Raw genomic sequence first — 16698 nt, forward strand, 5'->3', positions numbered from 1 at the left:
CCCATTTTTCACACCAAACAGAGTGAGACATACAGCATGAGAGCAGGTGTGATTAACACTTAGTGAGCACGTTCGACAAAGAAATAGTTGCAACTCACTCCAAAGTGGAAAAGCAATGTAATTGACCCTTATTTTTCATTCCCACAGACATTACTGGTGATGAATTATTCGACTCTGGAGCTCATTAGTGTGCTGATGAATGCAGAGTTGTGACAGCGTATCCAGTCAGTAGCAAACACTTCAGCTCAGCCCCTTCATCACCAACACCATGATAACTGCTTCTATCTCCCCGCAACAGCTATCATCACCAAACTGCTCCGACAAATCACTGGCTGCATTTTTGTTAAGGTTCTATTTTGGATGCTGTGAAGCCATGTGTTTGTTGGTGACGATGTGTGTGTATGCGTGTCCCTGTGTGTGTGTGTGTGTACACGTTACAGCCATGTGTTTCCATGACTCCATGACTGTGTGTGTCTATTGTGAGTGAGGTGACAAACGTTTCTCACCAAGTGGACCATTTATCAAGCCCGGCTGCCCTTCTTGGTAATGAAGTCAGGGAGCCTCAGAGCACTCCTCTCCCACCAACACAGTAAACAGGAAAAGCACGAGCGACCACACTGTTCTGACTGCACCCCCCCCCCCCCACCCCCCCCACCCCCAGCCCCCCAACCACAAAAGACACCCCTCAACATCACATAATTTCGAAGGGGAAGAAGCAGCTGTGGCACACACTGGCTATTCAGTGGCATTCAGATTCTGAGGCTCATTCCGGACTGCATTCTGTCTTTATCTGAACTCGGTGATTGTGGAGAAATAAGCACATCTTTGTAGGATGAGTCACACAGGGTGCAGTGGATTTGAGTAAAGATTCTCTGCTAGTCTTTTTTCGAAGCTAAGCAACTGCATTGCGTTAAAATGTTCTTCGATATATATACATCAGCATGCGAGCAATTCAGTCAAATAACGCATTATTGTTCAGATGCTGACACGTTCAGGGCTGATTCAGACCGTCTTCATTTCATTTGTAAAGTTCAATATATATCTTGTTCAAGCTGTTACATCCAGTTCAACACAAAACCAGGTCTATGCAACACCTGCTTGTAGGATTAATAGCCCAGAAACCACCTTTTTGCCACACTGTGTGTTGTGGCTGACCTGACAGCTCACCTCCACTTCTGACAGTTTCCGATTTGGTCAATTCCCTTTGAAGATTTTGTGTTAAAGATTCATTCACATACTGAGCACCTCTATGGCTGTCGAGCTTGCCGCTATGGGAGGACTTCTTCTGGAATGCTGCGTGCACTTACCCTAACCTTAAACTAATTCTAACCTGAACCTTATTAAAACCACTTTTCAAGTTGGTCCTCACTAAGATAGAAGTACACGCATGCACACACACTGATGATCCTCTGCTTTTCAGACTGCCAATACATGAGCGATGATACCATTTAAATGCTGCAACATGCTCACCAGTGTTTGCTGAAAAAGACGCAGGTCTGCTCCCCTAGGACAGAGAAGAGGGCAAAATATATATATAAGCTTAAAGTTATACTATATTTAATTACAGAGTTTGTAACAAAACTTTTTTTTAATTGTTTTTTATTGTTGGGAAAAAAGTACAATTCATTGGATATGGCATCACAGAATTTATTCTAGCAGTGTAACACAATCTGTATGGAGAGGGGTGAGGAGTGGCACAGAGTACTGCAAATTGCCGTCCTCTGGAAGCTTCTGCAGAAGTCCTGGTTGTCTAGTTTTGGCAAAGTCACTCAGAGACTGAATTTGAGTGACACCAGAGGCAACGTAGTCAGCAAATGGAACATCTTCAATATTGCTGGCGTCATAACAACTTTTAAAAGACATGTTAATGAGTATTCAACGTTAAGCTATCAGTGGAATTAGTTGAAGAAATTGTAAATATTTGTATGATGAACAAAAGAGCACAGCTTTTTTACTCCCTATTGTGGTACGGACTGTTTTCTTCCTACAATGTACCAGCGTATAATGCATGTTAAAAATATATCATAGGGAAAGATAATTACTGGCTCGAAATCTGTTTCCTGGCGGAAGACAATAGCTCAGAATAGCTGTGCTCTGCTCTTCACCATGAATATGTCATTGCATTAAGATGTAAATAGTAATTTGCGAACTTGTTATTATTGGGTGAATGCAGGTGGTTCCCTCCCCTACATTTCCTGTTGAATCTTGTAAAGAGTCTCCCTGCAAACCATACCAAGTGTGAAGCATGTATCTATTATTAGCACGTCACAAACTGAACTGACTTCTTAGGGTGAGCAGGGCTGTCGGCTAGAAGGCAAGGACATAAAAACAGCCAATTTAATGTGGACACCCAATTTAGAGTTTTAGGATGGGGTCTCTGGGGCAAAGTGGCCACAGGCAGAGCTCGCTGAAGTATTATCAGCTATTTAGTCTGAGGATTATCCTCTTCGTGCTTTCTCTTCCTAATGCAGCCTGCTCCTCTTTCCAAGTTGTAGTGTCATGCCATGCTCAAAAAAACACAGCCACTGTGCTGCATCCTTGTGGTTTATGGTCATCCAGTTGCCTTCAGATGAGGATCCCCTGTGGATTGTTGCTTAGCTGAGGGTGCAGCACATCTCTTCTAGCTGTCTAGCTGCCTCGGGCTGCTTCAGCCAAGATAGCTGTGGTAATAGGCTAGAATTATGTAAATTGTAGAGGGGCAGGGAGAGCCGATAAGGAAGGTCCGAACAGCTCATCGTTGCACTGAGGCATTCCCCATTCGCCCCAAAGGCACATCTGCATGAGCAGGTCCTTAAACTAAATAGAGGCATAAACACCTTAGAGTGTTTGTACATCTGTCTGAGCTGTAAAAAATGAGCACTGGCAGCAATGAACACCCTCTCTAACTTTTCAATCTCTCATCGTGTCGGCCAACTGTCAGCAGAGAGGCAGATAGTTAACTGAAGCTCCACACACACAGACAGACGGACAGACAGTAGATTTTCTCTGTGTAATCCTGCACTCACATAGAAGGCCATTACTCTGCCCAGGGCAGGTAGGGCATCAATCAGTCTGTCATGAGGTGATGCAGGGAGAGGCATTTTCCACTTGAACATGAGAGGAAGCCATACTAAATTTCACTCTCAAGACAGACAGGGAGTTATTCTTGGCCAGACTTCAAAAGAAAGATTCCCCTATTTGGGCATGAACGTTAAAGTCCTGGTCAGCCTCATGCATTACATATAAAATCATCTTTTCACTTTAAAAAAGAAAAAAAGCTTTTCAGACTGGCTGACCTACAGTCAGTTGCGGCAAAATGTGACCCAGCTGGATTTTTGGGAAAGCAAATGAAAAACGAAGCAATTAATGGAACAGAAGTGGTAGCTGCATCACAGACTATTTCATAACAAGGCAAAAAGTCTCGGCCTTAAAATGTGAGAGTTTTAACGACTTGTTCATACTTAATAAAGTTCTGACTTAAATTGCGTATCTCAAGATCTGTGAACTGGACTGAAACAGTGGAAAACGTCATTCGGCATGAATCATAGTCTTTGGATTTCTTTATTTTTCCATTTCTCTTCTCATGCTCAATCCCCTATCTTATTAAAAACATACTTTTTTGTCGTTTATATTTAACACCAAGGTTGGGTTTCCTCAATTACCAGTGCATAGCATGTAGGTGTTGCCTTTAATTCCACACACCTTAAACGTTACTGAAGCTACTTGAGCTGGCCAACGTTACAGAGCTAGCGTCGCCAATTTTAGCAACCTGATGTAACGAACAAGATCTGATGAAACATTATCTGAGATGTTAACAGCTCAGTAATCATGAAGACAAAACAATACTGGACACTGTCGAGTGTAACTTCTCCTCGGCTCCCCGGATGATCTCCACATGGATGTGCTCAGAAGGATGAACTGAAGCTGTGCGGTCCAAAGTCAAGATCAGGAACAGCCGATCACATCTCGTCACTCAAAAATGATCATATATGAGCAGTTTGATTACTAAAGATCATAGCAGAAACATAAGAAACATACATTATTGTCTTGCTTTTGCTGCTTTGCCTGTCAAAGCACTTTGTAAACTCTGTTTTTAAAGGTACTGTATAAATAAAGTTATTATTATTATTATTATTATAAGCCTATAATCAACAGTACGATTTTGATGGATAGTGACTCACTGAACTTAGAGAAGCATATTTCCACCACTTCACAGAAAATACTCTATTATGCTGATAAATTAGTTATCTGCCGCTATAGTTAACAGACAGCGTTAACTGGTAATTTACATGCGAAGGATGAATATTTGACTGTATGTTACAGTTATTATGATACACTGGAAGATACTGTTACTGTAATGTTAAATTTACAGCAATTCACTACAGAGTAGATGGTTGGCTGACTGACGCACGGCTGTCCAGCGGGAGAGAATCCTGCATTCCTATTGTGAAATGTGTGTGTGTGTGTGTGTGTGTGTGTGTGTGTGTGTGTGTGTGTGTGTGTGTGTGTGTGTGTGTGTGTGTGTGTGTGTGTGTGTGCATTAATGAGTGTTTGCATACAGCGGTAGTATTTTATATTACCAAAGTATTTTTGATGAATTACAGAAACCTCAACACTTTTATAAAAAAGAAAGACCTTCAGGACAACATGATACAATTATTAGTTTCAAATAATGCAATTAAGTTTACAATACTAAATTTGTATTTTGGCGACTACATAAGTTATGAGTCTGAGATTCTTGAACACGGCCATGTTAAACTTAGACGCCATGCTGCACAGAGCGCTCTGGCTTGTTTATTTAAAGTTTGTTAATATTGTATGTGTTGCGTGTCCAAATTGCCACAACTTCCACAATGCTGGTCCTTGGGGTCTCCAACAATATGCCCGTCAAGTGAGACGTAGATTGGATGGGCGGTTCTCGAGATATGCAAGACAACATGCGCACAGAGAGATTCCTTGCTTTATAGTCAGATGTTAGTTAACTTGAGCTATATATTGCTTTTCAACTGCCTTTACTGAGTCAGTTTGCTGGCTTTGTGACTCATTTATCCTGTAATTAGGCTTTAAGTAAGGTAAAGTAAGAGACCTGTTTCATATATTTAGCCTGTTACTTTAGCTGAACAGCTGTCACTGTGGCCACAATATGGGATCATGCTGCCACGTACTGTAACAGCAGCACAATCAGCAAAATATCTGTTACAGGACAATACCTAGTTAAAGTTTGCCAACGTTTGCAGACATTAGCTACCATAAGCTACTGGTTATACCCTATTGATGAATTAAACCTTTCATTTTTAAGAGAAATGTGTTTTTCCTCATAAAAAGTTACATCGTCTCACTTTAATGGGTTAAACATGAAAAGTGTGCATCCTTCTGATTTCACATATTTAATATACACACATTACAGAGAACGCACAAGTGTACGTGTGGTGAGACAAAAAGCAGCCTCCAGTCTAAGAGTTTACAAGAGAACATTTCAAATACGCCTCAAATCAAATCAAAACGCACACAACTATGCAAGCCAGTTCCCATTAGTGCAGTAAGGCCCAAGAGTTCATTGCTTCCAACACTGCAAACGAATTCCACGTATTTTAGTAGTCAGAGATAATTAGGATCTGTTGAACACCTTCAGTTTCCACTCAGCTCTTACATATTCAGTATCACTACACAATAAATGCCTTTAGTTCTTTAATGGTCTGGGCGGTGGAATTTCTGTAGGAATGCTCTGTGATGTGACCGCAGCTCAGTGAACTGAAACAACACATCAGACACTTTATTCAATGAAATGAACAACAGCGCTTAGATGATGAGAGTACGCTGGAAGAGTGATGAGTTAAAGAATTGTTATTCATACATAAAATATGGTCTATTGACAGCTTAAAGTTGAGGGAATTGGAGGCTGAATGGGGATAAAAAGAACTGGTGAAATTTGAACTTTTTCTGTCCTCATCCTCTGTGAAATAACACGGCACAAGCTGCTCCATTAACAGGTCATTTTGTTTGGAGGAGCTCATCGGAGAGCAGTGAAATCGCCCCTTTAAATCTCAGCTGTGGATGCAGATTGTGCATGAGCGTGCTTTAGAAATGCACATTACGTTTGTGTATACATACACTTTTCCATTTTTGTTTTGTGCAAGAAGTCTATTCTCATCTACAGTGTAGCTGTATGTTAGCATTCCTCTGCTCCCTGGTTTTGTAGCATGGTAATTGTGCAGAGCGAGTACCAATGTGCCAGGTCTCAGTTTAATGAATCCCACCTGTAACACGAGTGGAAGTGTGCTGCTCTGCTGAGCCCCGAAAGCCTTAATAGCGTACCCAAGATGGCTGCCGATTTCATCAACCCGTTCAGAACATGGTGACCTGTGAGGGTATATATATATATATGAAATCTATATTTGTGTGCATTTACGGTGCTCAACGCTGCACTCAGCAAACAGGCGAGGGAAGGAGGAGGAGAGGCCTATGGAATGTGTGAGCAAGTTGTTCCTGAAACCCTCTGGCATGTGAAAGGGATTTCACAAACATGAGTACATCAAATGATTGATTCAACCGCTAATCTCTCCACAAACTGTACACATACCAATATCGTAAGAGATTATTAGACCATTCATCTAGAGCTTTTCCATGAACTAAGTATAATGCTATATAACTGAGTACCCTCACTGTAGACATGATTTATTCATTATTCCTCTCAGGGAATTAAGGGATGGGTCACTTTCTTCACCTGAATCTGTCATTTTAAGCGGAGCAGTAGATATGTTCGTGCATTTGTAAGAAGTGCCTTCCCCTACGAGTGTGAATCGCCTATTAGGAGGCCAAGAGCAATCATTCAATGAGTTAGATTATAGTTGATTGTGCTGTAGCATACATGATAATGCATAGTGTAAGTTTGCATCAATGATTTCACGTTCTGAGATCAGTGAAGCAAAACACAACATAAAACAGCCCACGTTTTTTTCAAAGAGACTGCGAGTGTGACCATATTGCTTTATACTGATTTCCACTTGACGCCATGTCTCTCAAGCTGCTGCTCAGTCTTCTCGAGAGCAGCTCCAAGGATGTTGTTTCCTTCTTTATCCTTTACAAGCTGAGCCAAGCTGTCTTCTCCTCAGTCTCCTCCAACAGGGTGGTGTTCTCCTTCTTAAGGCGGAGGCGCTCAGCATTTCTCCAGCATTTCTTTTGCCTTCATCAAGACTGCCGCGACTGCGACCTTCCTGAGCTCCGCTTGTCGTTGCTCATGCTGGTCTTGATGGGACGCCTGGTACTTTTCCAGAGTCTTCTGAGCTTCTTCTTTTACTTTGTGGAAAGCGTCGTCTATCTTGCTCAGTTGTATTTTCAGCTTCCTAGCTTCAACCGTCTGAAACTTAAGAGAGCTCTCTAACTCTTTTGAGTGAGCCTCACACACTGTGGTGTCTTTAACCTGCAGCCTCAGGAAGTGAATGGTGGTCTCTAGGTTATATACAACCACGGCACCAGAGTCCTTTTCAGCACAAAGCTCTGACTGGATTGCATCCACCTCTTTTTGACGGCCCTCTTTGTCCGCCTTCATCTTCTCCAATTTGACTTGAAGGTTGGTTTTAGAGGTCTGCTGGTCAAGATGTCTCTTAGTTATCCGCGGCATTGTGCAGGTCTTTATCACCTGGGACTTCAGGTCTGTTTCCCTGGTGTGTTTGGCCTGAGCTGGATCCAGCTTGGCTTTCACAAATCTCCTTTTGCATATGATCCTTCTCATGGATCGGGCCGGTCTTTGTCACCTGGGTGAGGTGGAGATGGGATGGACAGCTGACAGGTGATCGTCAGTGAGAGAGGTTCTGTATCTGTATTTGTTAAACCTTATCACAGAGAATGTTTGTTCACATGTGTAGATAGAGCCAAAGAGAACCAACATCTTCTGAGCATGTTGCTTTTGCAGCTTAGCTGCCTCAGAGGTCCGTGCCCGCTCTGCATCAGTCAAGTTTTTGTATTTCTCTGTCTGTTTTGTCTCCTAATGGAGAATCAAATTGTCATCCTTAAACACTGCGATCTGTTCTTCACAAACTAAGCACACGGCTTAACCTTTGACTTCAGTAAATAAATACTTAGAAGTCCATGGCCCGGGTATGGCCCGGGAGCCGTACAATGCCCAGGTCTGTGCAATAGTTTTAGTCAGTTGTTTGATTATATGTTTAAATATATCATGCTTGTATCCTAAAAGTATAGTCTTTCATATCTGCTCTCTGGAGCTGCTTCTGCAGGCTTTTTACATTAATAAAGCTAAACCCACTTGTGATCCGAGAGACTCAGCGCCGCCTAGACAGCAGAGAATATTCTGATAACCTCAAAGACGCCCGACAGGATGAAGAGGACTTGACAAGCAAAGGGGTTTGAGGTCGAGAAGATATAACTGCGTAGGAAAAATGGAGAGATTGCTTGCAAATGATGATGAAATTTAAATGATATATTTTTAACGGGTCACTTAAAAAAGACGCGTGGAAGATTAAATAAAGTCTTCACTTATTCAACAGATGAAAGACAAAGATGTTTCGGCATTTCTTTGCCAGACAGTTAAAGTCAAGACAAGCAACAGAAGACAAGGTTGAATGATACATTTACTCGAAATAACAGCCTGTCATTTGTAGGCACACGCTTATATCATGCTCCGAAAGTCCACATACACTTTCTTTAACCTTCAGCAGAATCTTTTATTCCAAATCTGACTTGATAGAAGGGGATCCAAACATCTTGGGACATTGCTGTCTCAGACAGACATGTTCAATACATGCATGCACAAATGTTTAACGGCGTATTCTCAATCCGAATGAGCAGAATATTCAGTGCCATTGACCGAATGAGTAGCCTACCTTTTGCATCAGATCTCCCCTCGACAGTGTCGACATTCAAATGTCAGCTCCAGGGGGGGGGGGGGGGGGTCACACAGTGCGGATCACAGCTGAGCCGGAATCCTCTGTGTGCGCTATACCGCACAGAGAGTTTGTATGTGTGTGCGCAAAAAATGAAAAAAAAAATGAAAAATGAACGTGGGAAAATTCCAGTCCATTCAGGACACTACTGCTCATAAAGCTGTGATGATATTGCGCTGCTCCTGACTGGCTTTGGATCAGCCTTTGATATATGAAGCAGTTCAGGTCTGTTGCTGGATCAAAAGTTTCATTCAGTTCAGGATAAAACTACATAAAACTGTTCAGGACCTCACTGTGCGTGAATAATATGAAAATAAGTAGATTTGACATGTAGCTGAGGTTCAGCTGAAGCTAGAAGACTATTTCTGACCAAAAATAGACTTGGTTTATCTCAGAGACCCAGGTCATAGGTGACATTGTTGAAGCAGACGCATGACCTGTGTTAGTGCAGTATTAGGATACAGATCACCACTCCTGGCGGTTTAGGAGGAACAAACAAGCTATTCATCTTAGTTTTCTGCTGTGAGCTCTGCCGATTGCATGCAGTCTGTGAATAAACAAACCCCATCTGAACTCTGGTGTGGCCTCTCCACGACATCAACATTGTTGTTTACCAGCCATGCAGCTCTGTCTTGCATTCTTGTTTTGTTGGAAAGCATGACGGTTGCAGCTCTCTTCTGGATTCCAGCAGGTTTTACAATGTTACCCTCATCCTTCATAAGCCCTCCAGGGTCTGAAGCATCCCCACAGCAGCATGAAGTCTGCCACTACATGCTTCATGGTTGAGGTGGTGAGATTTTAGTGCTGCGTGGGGTTTAAGGAGCTTAGATATACTGAGGCAGGTAGACTCAAAAAGCTTCCTTTCGCTCTCTCAGAGCTCCTTCTTCCAGTTTATTGCTTCACATAACTTTCTGAGAACAGCTTCCAGAGCTGTTGTAGACAGCAGCTGTCTTTCTTATGGAAGCCATGGAACCCTGTATGTCCTTCAGAGATGCCACAGGACTCTTGGCCCAGAGATCTACTTGCACCACTCAATTTGTAAATGTGAATACAGTATATAGGCACTGTGGTACATTAGAGAGACAATATCTAAATAAATACTTAACTTACGCAACAAAAACTGACAACATTTTGTTCCATTTTGGTCAACAAATTGTCTCAAAACAATAAGCTCAGAGATGGGCGAAATGGACAGTTTCAGTTTACTGTGCCAACAAGCACTCCCAGGATTATGTGGTCAAAAAAAACAAAAAAACATTTTGCAGTTTGTATCACATATGATAAGTTAAACACAGTTAAAGAACAAGACAAGAACAAAAGTCAAGGTAAACTGGGATGACTTTCTTCACAAGTCATGCTTTGACCGTTTGCCAACACTTCAGCCCATGATTCAAATGAAATAAATTACATTTGGAGGCTGGTTTAAGAAAGTGGTATAATATTTTTAAATATTACAATAACCATATGTTTTGTCCTTAAGTACCTCCATGATGGACTTTTCAAGCAGTTTGGAATTTGTCACAACAAACGATTATAGAAGCAGTTTCTCAATTCTCAAAGAATTCAAAAGGAAAAGCTGAAATGTACTTCATTAAACGCTAGTAGATATTAAGATATGTTTAAAGAAATAAATACATTTAGAAGTAATAAGGTACATGCAAATAATCACACACAGCTAAAAGGCTGCACAGAAACGTTTAAAATGTCAAACATAAACATAAAATGGCTAAAAGGTGGACACACATGTAGCGTAGCGTCTGGCGGTTAAAGAGATGCAGGGAAAGTTAGCTGTTTATTCCTGCTGTATTCTGTAGAATGTCATGGCAAGTAAAGAGAGAAAACAATAAATTATACTGAATCTTTATTCGAGTGTGCAACCACACGCTCCCTGTAAAATCAAGGACAGAATTCGAAATCCTTCTCCTCGCCTACAAAGCCCTAATTGGTCAGGTACCATCATATCTTAAGGAGCTTATTGTACCATATTACCCCACGAGAGAGCTGCGCTTCCTAAATGCGGATGTTACTTGTGGTTCCTAGAAAGTAGGATGGGAGCCAGAGCCTTCAGTTATCAAGCTCTTCTGTGGAACCAGCTTCCAGTTTCAGTCCAGGGGCAGACACACTCACCACATAGTATAGGCTTAAGACTTTCCTCTTTGATAGTGCTTAGCACTGGCTCAGATTTGCCTTAGTCCAGCCCCTAGATATGCTGCAGGTCTAGACTGCCGGGGGACTTCCTAGGATACACTGAGCTCCTCTCTCCTCTTCTCTCTCTCCTTCTGTATGAATTCATTAATGCACATTACCAACTTTGCTTCTTCCACGGAGTCTTTGTGCTTTCCCGCCTCACAGGTTTCCATGGATCGTGGTTATATCTGGACTGCTACTATCATTATCATGAGTCGCATTTCTATTACTATTACCGATACATTACCTTTTATTATTGTTTTATTCTACTATATCCCCTGCTGCTGTTATTATTAGTCGTAACTTTTCCTTCATTATTCTGCTTACTGCTCTCATTATATGAATAATTTCTGTCATATGCATTGAATGTGTTGTAACTTTGTTATGTTCATACTTTACATCTATTGCACTTCTGTCCATCCTGGGAGAGGGATCCCTCCTCTGTTGCTCTCCATATCAGGTGTCTTCCTTTTTTTTCTCCCAGTTAAAGGTTTTTTTGGGGGGAGATTTTCCTGTACCGATGTGACGGTCCCGGGACAGAGGATGTTGTCTGTGTACAGATTGTAAAGCCCTCTGAGGCAAATTTGTGATTTGCAATTTTGGGCTATATAAAATAAATTGAATTGAATACTGCCACCTGCTGTATCGGAGTGTGTTGAATCGGCATTGTATTACCTAAAACTGAGAAAGAGAGAAAGAAAGAAAGAGAAACAAATAAATGACACCCCATTTCCTAATCATGCCTGTAAAATGCAGCCTAACTTACCAAACCCCTTCTGATTTCCCTGTGCTCAGTAATAACTTCAAACTCTCCTGCACTGTCCGATGTACTATATTCATGCGTGTGTCCCTCTCTGAATTATAGTGATTGCAACACGTGATAAATACCGTGGATGTTTACCTGCATGCAAGAACCTTAGACATGTTATGATTACCTCCACATTGTCGATATATTCCTTTATACTGTTTACCCTAAACTGACTTTTGTATATTATAATAATGTTGCCCTTTGTTGCCTGTGTCCCATTTATTCTGCTAAGCATTAATTCTGGTTGATCTAATTAATGATTTTACCCCTTCAGTACCATTAGCTACAGTCATTTTGTTCTCATATACTTTAAGAGCATTATTTGCCAATCTATCTGCTTGTTCCTTACCTTTAACATTCATGTGAGCAGGAATCTAACAAAACCTCACTTCTTCCTTTGTCATCTTAATAGTGTGGTGTTAATTTCTTCTGTGAGATCTTCTTTGACCGTTTGCCTTGATGACAAACCTCTTAAAACTGTTGCTGAATCAGAGAAGACTATTGTTTTTATACGCTGTACTGATGCAAAAAATACCAAGAGGAACTGAGCCAATGTGGTCATGTGAAAAGCTAATATTATCCCCTGAAGGGAGGCGAGAGGTCAAAGTCTCCTACAGAACTGACTTTGATTAAATCCGTTAACCAACACTGCCGCTTTGCGGTGTAACAGAGTATTGCATTTAATGAAGGCGTAGGAACCATTGTTCAGATCAGTGTTTCTGCTCGGAACGTAATATCTGATGGTAAAACCTGTGAAATCAAAACACTCTTTTCCTCAGTGACATATCAAATAAAAGTGTGAAGCTAAATTACCTTGACACGTAAATTAAAGACATAGTTTAGCTCATAGTGGCTGTCGCGTTCTTAGATAGTAGTTCTTAATATGCCTGTTGTGTTTTCAGCGGCAGTTAACGTTATTTCATCTTAACTTTCTCATGTACGCCACAGAGTCTGGCAAGGTTGCGGTAACACCGAAGAGTGGGACCTCTTCTATCTATTGGTCTCTAGCGTGTAAGTACATATTGTTACCTGAATCTTCCCACTTAGCACGTGAAGCCTAGTCGACTACTGACTTAACGAAACGAACGGAAGTTAACGTTAGCTGCTCTAGAGTGGTGTAACATGAAGTCGATACATTTGTCGGAGGCTTTCTCATGCTATGTTATTCTTTTGTCCCTGTAACGTTAGGGGGAAGACTATGAGCAAAGAGTCCAGAATGAGAGCAACGGTGAACCAGAAGCTGACAGAGATGGGGGAACGAGAGCGGTAAGAGAAAATACTGCATTCATCTTGGTCTAACAAGTAACGTACGTACGTTCCTTGTTACGTTCAGGCTGTATTCTTTGTCAACGTCAGCTAAGTAACGCTATCTGTGGAGGTTATTGTAGCGTATCATTGTCCCCCTTTCATCCTGTATCAGTCTGTGTCAACATTGTGACTATGTGCTGGTGAAAGTAAAGCTAAATAGCATAACATAACATGTGGGTTAAGAGGGAGAGGTTGCCAGCTGTATTAGAGAAGTACCTGTTAAATGTCCAACAGGAGAGGAACTTACTTATGTTATTGATACTGAACTGATGTGGCCCCTCAAGCTTCAAATAAACCGGCTGCTCCTTCACGTATTCATGTTTCTGGCAACGCAGAGAAGTGTCACTCTACATAACATGAATAGTAGTAACAACAGGGCTGAAACGGCCAATGTTGTGAACAAGATAAGGAAGTTGTCTGCTGTTATTAATTACTTAATTAGCATAAAACAGAAAAGGTGCCTGGCCTGCTATAATTCGTATGTTTTACAGATTGCAAAGCCCTCTGAGGCAAATTTGTGATTTGGGGCGAAACAAAATGAATTGAAAAATGACACGTTTTGCATCTTATCGACAGACTGAAGGAGTTACTGAGGGCTAAGCTCACTGAGTGTGGCTGGAAGGACCAGATGAAAGCTCACTGCAAAGGTAGAAATGACAGCACCGATGTTAAAACACAAAGCATGGATTGAGTGTAAAATGCCGTCATCCACCCACTCCCTTGTGAATCTTATATTCCCACTTTAAAGGCCCAGTTTTATTTATGATATAACTTTTAGGTCATACATATTTAGAGAGCTTAAATGTAGTTATTTATTGTTAATTTAGCAGGAACAATGCATAATGCATAAATTGTACCGGATATAGGTAAAAGCTCATTTTCATTCGTAGTCCCTGCGCATGTTGCAGAGATAAAAGTTCAGTTGTATCAAAATCTTACACTTTGTAAAAAGTACATCTTCATTAAAGCATGAATCAGCTCTACCTGCAGTGAGCAAAGCACATCCTCCAAATTGCAGCAGAACGTCAAGAGCTTTAAGAATGAACACAATTTAGGATAAATACAGTGCATGCGTATCGGACTGTTGTAACTATGCAGCTCGTATTATACTGCACAACTGCTTTGAGCACTTCGTGTAAAACTATGAACTTTTTTTCTTTTTTCGCAGAAGTGATCAAAGACAAAGGCTTGGAGCATGTCACTGTGGAGGACCTGGTGGTAGAGATCACTCCTAAAGGAAGAGGTAGTTTCACTTGAGCTCATTTCTCCTGCTACCAGCACTTCTATCTAGAGTGTTGGTAGCAGGACAGGATGTAGATGTGAGCATAGACATACATGTTGTAGTACCCTGTTGTCTGTTTGAAAGAGTAAGGCACAGTCATGGATTCTCTCTCTCTCTCTCTCTCTCTCTCTCTCTCTCTCTCTCTCTCTCTCTCTCTCTCTCTTGCAGCTTTGGTGCCGGACAGCGTCAAGAAAGAGCTTCTCCACAGAATAAGAGCCTTCTTAGCTCAGCATGCCACATAATTATGATTTTTAACATTTCAACTGGCCTATACCTTCATGATATAGAATATGTTTATTTCAATTATTTACATTAATGTTTTTTTCCCATTATCTTGAATTTTCAGAGACACACTGACACACACTTCTGTTTTTTTTTCTTTTACTAATTCTGTGACTAGTTATCACATATTTGTTAATGCACTTACCTCGCACATTTAGTTGCCCTTTGTATAAGAAATGTACTCTATAAATAATGTTTTGGATTCATTAAACAACAATCATTTAAAATGTAATAATAAATCAATATATAATAATGTTATATTTGAATTTAGGCTTTCCTGAATTCATTTTCTTCATTAAAACATTTGTAGCAATTCTTGGGGCATGTTGTTGAATTTATAAGGTAGTATTGGGTGGATACAAAGTTGCTGATTGTATTTTGTACGATTATGATGAAACCCATGAAGTAAATGCTTAAAAACATGATTAATACCACACTTTAAAACTTGGTCATCATGGTGTCAGGGTTCATGTTATCACCATTTGCTCACATAACACAGGAAAGTAATTCGACAGTGTATGAAGTTAATTTCAAGGTGAAAGTTAGATTACCACTACTAGAGCCCATGAATAAAGCCTCATTCATTGTCCGTATTCACAATACATAAAGTCACTGAAACCTTCAGTTTAAAGTCATTCACACATAATTTTAAGAAACGAGCAAAAAAGTGCGAATGACATCGTTTTAGTTCCCGTTGATATTCTCTCTCCGGCTACGCTGTAGACAGTCATGTAATGCAGCAATGAAATTCTTCCCGGGGCATGTTATCGAATGGTGCAAGTCCTCTTTCCCTCAGTGCTGTGCATCCAAATGAGGAGTTGTATGTGTGGTGTGTTATTGCAGATATCAAAGCAGCATCCAGCTTTACACCAGGTCCATCAAAGATGAAAGGAGAACACAAATATGAAAGGAAAAAAACAGTTATTCATCATGAATCACACCCAACTGGTGCTGTGAATTAACATTTAACTTTGATTAAACAAACTTAAATCCAAATAGAACCATGATTCTGTAACGACAAGCCGGTTGCTGCTTTCACATCCCAGAATTAACACAAGGTTCCCAACAGAGTGGGGAGAGGGCGGTGGCACGAAAGACATCATGAACAGATAAACAGGAGTGACCCTGTTCACAGGGAGAGGTGATGGCTGCACCAAGGGACAAATAGCCCTCCCCGAATACGGTTGTCAAATTGTTTCAAGGTCCTTCGTGCGAAGTGTATGAAATGAACAAGTGCACTTAAGTGTCCCAGTGAGAGTCACGAGGCTGAGTGCAAACAACACAAGTTACTCACCCCATGGTGAGGTAGAGAAAGCCAGGCCATGAGCTCTCCACAATGCCCTGATTGTCGAAATAAAACGTGTTGTTTTTTTTGTTTTAATGTTGTCGTGCAACTTCACAGCCTCCCCATCGACTCATAAAAACAGAACTGTTACAGGAATCTTTGGTCCTGAAGCCATCTTTGTTTCCCTTTTTTTTCCCTCCATCCACATGCTGAACCACGTCATTTTGTTTTGTTGAAGGGGTCTCTATAGTTACACACGCACGAAGCCTAACCGGTTATGGATCACATTTGGAGAGGCCGTGAACCCAAAACGACGCACCGCTCGGCACGAGTAGCACATTAGTGGGTAGTGAGTGAGTCCGAGCCGGTCACCCACCCAAGACAGAGCGAGTGTTTTCTTAGCCAAAGGACCCGCTGTGACATCAGCCCAGGTGACAACATGCTGATATACAGTGCTGTTGTGGGGGCCAAATGTAACGCACCCCTCCAGGCCAGCAGACACGCTCCTTTAATGGCCTACAATCAATCCCCATGTTATCAGCAGATCCCCCCCCTCCCCTCCCACCCCGGCACCCGCATATAAAGGGGGTTCTGCACACTGTAGAGCGGCACTGGATAGAATTACCAGTGATGCAATTTATTATCATACAGATTTTTATTTACTTTC

The 16698-nt window shown here is 41.3% G+C and overlaps 1 protein-coding gene across 1 annotated transcript; it reads left to right on the forward strand.

Moving 5' to 3' along the window:
- Nucleotides 1-12616: 12616 nt before the first annotated feature.
- eny2 (ENY2 transcription and export complex 2 subunit) lies at nt 12617-15059 on the forward strand. The gene is made up of 5 exons (XM_076096641.1): nt 12617-12885; nt 13063-13140; nt 13759-13829; nt 14351-14425; nt 14633-15059. The coding sequence occupies exons 2-5, from the start codon at nt 13073-13075 to the stop codon at nt 14704-14706; spliced, it is 288 nt and encodes a 95-aa protein (XP_075952756.1). The 5' UTR covers nt 12617-12885; nt 13063-13072; the 3' UTR covers nt 14707-15059.
- Nucleotides 15060-16698: the final 1639 nt, after the last annotated feature.

The sequence above is a fragment of the Anarhichas minor genome, unplaced genomic scaffold, assembly GCF_050575085.1.
Source record: "Anarhichas minor isolate MPS153535 unplaced genomic scaffold, ASM5057508v1 ptg000022l, whole genome shotgun sequence".
Lineage (NCBI taxonomy): Eukaryota > Metazoa > Chordata > Actinopteri > Perciformes > Anarhichadidae > Anarhichas > Anarhichas minor.

Coding starts and splice junctions, on each gene's coding strand:
- eny2 (XM_076096641.1), top strand. CDS start 13,073: ATGAGCAAAGAGTCCAGAATGAGAGCAACGGTGAACCAGAAGCTGACA. Junction 13,141..13,758: donor GAGATGGGGGAACGAGAGCG/GTAAGAGAAAAT, acceptor TCTTATCGACAG/ACTGAAGGAGTTACTGAGGG. Junction 14,426..14,632: donor GATCACTCCTAAAGGAAGAG/GTAGTTTCACTT, acceptor TCTCTCTTGCAG/CTTTGGTGCCGGACAGCGTC.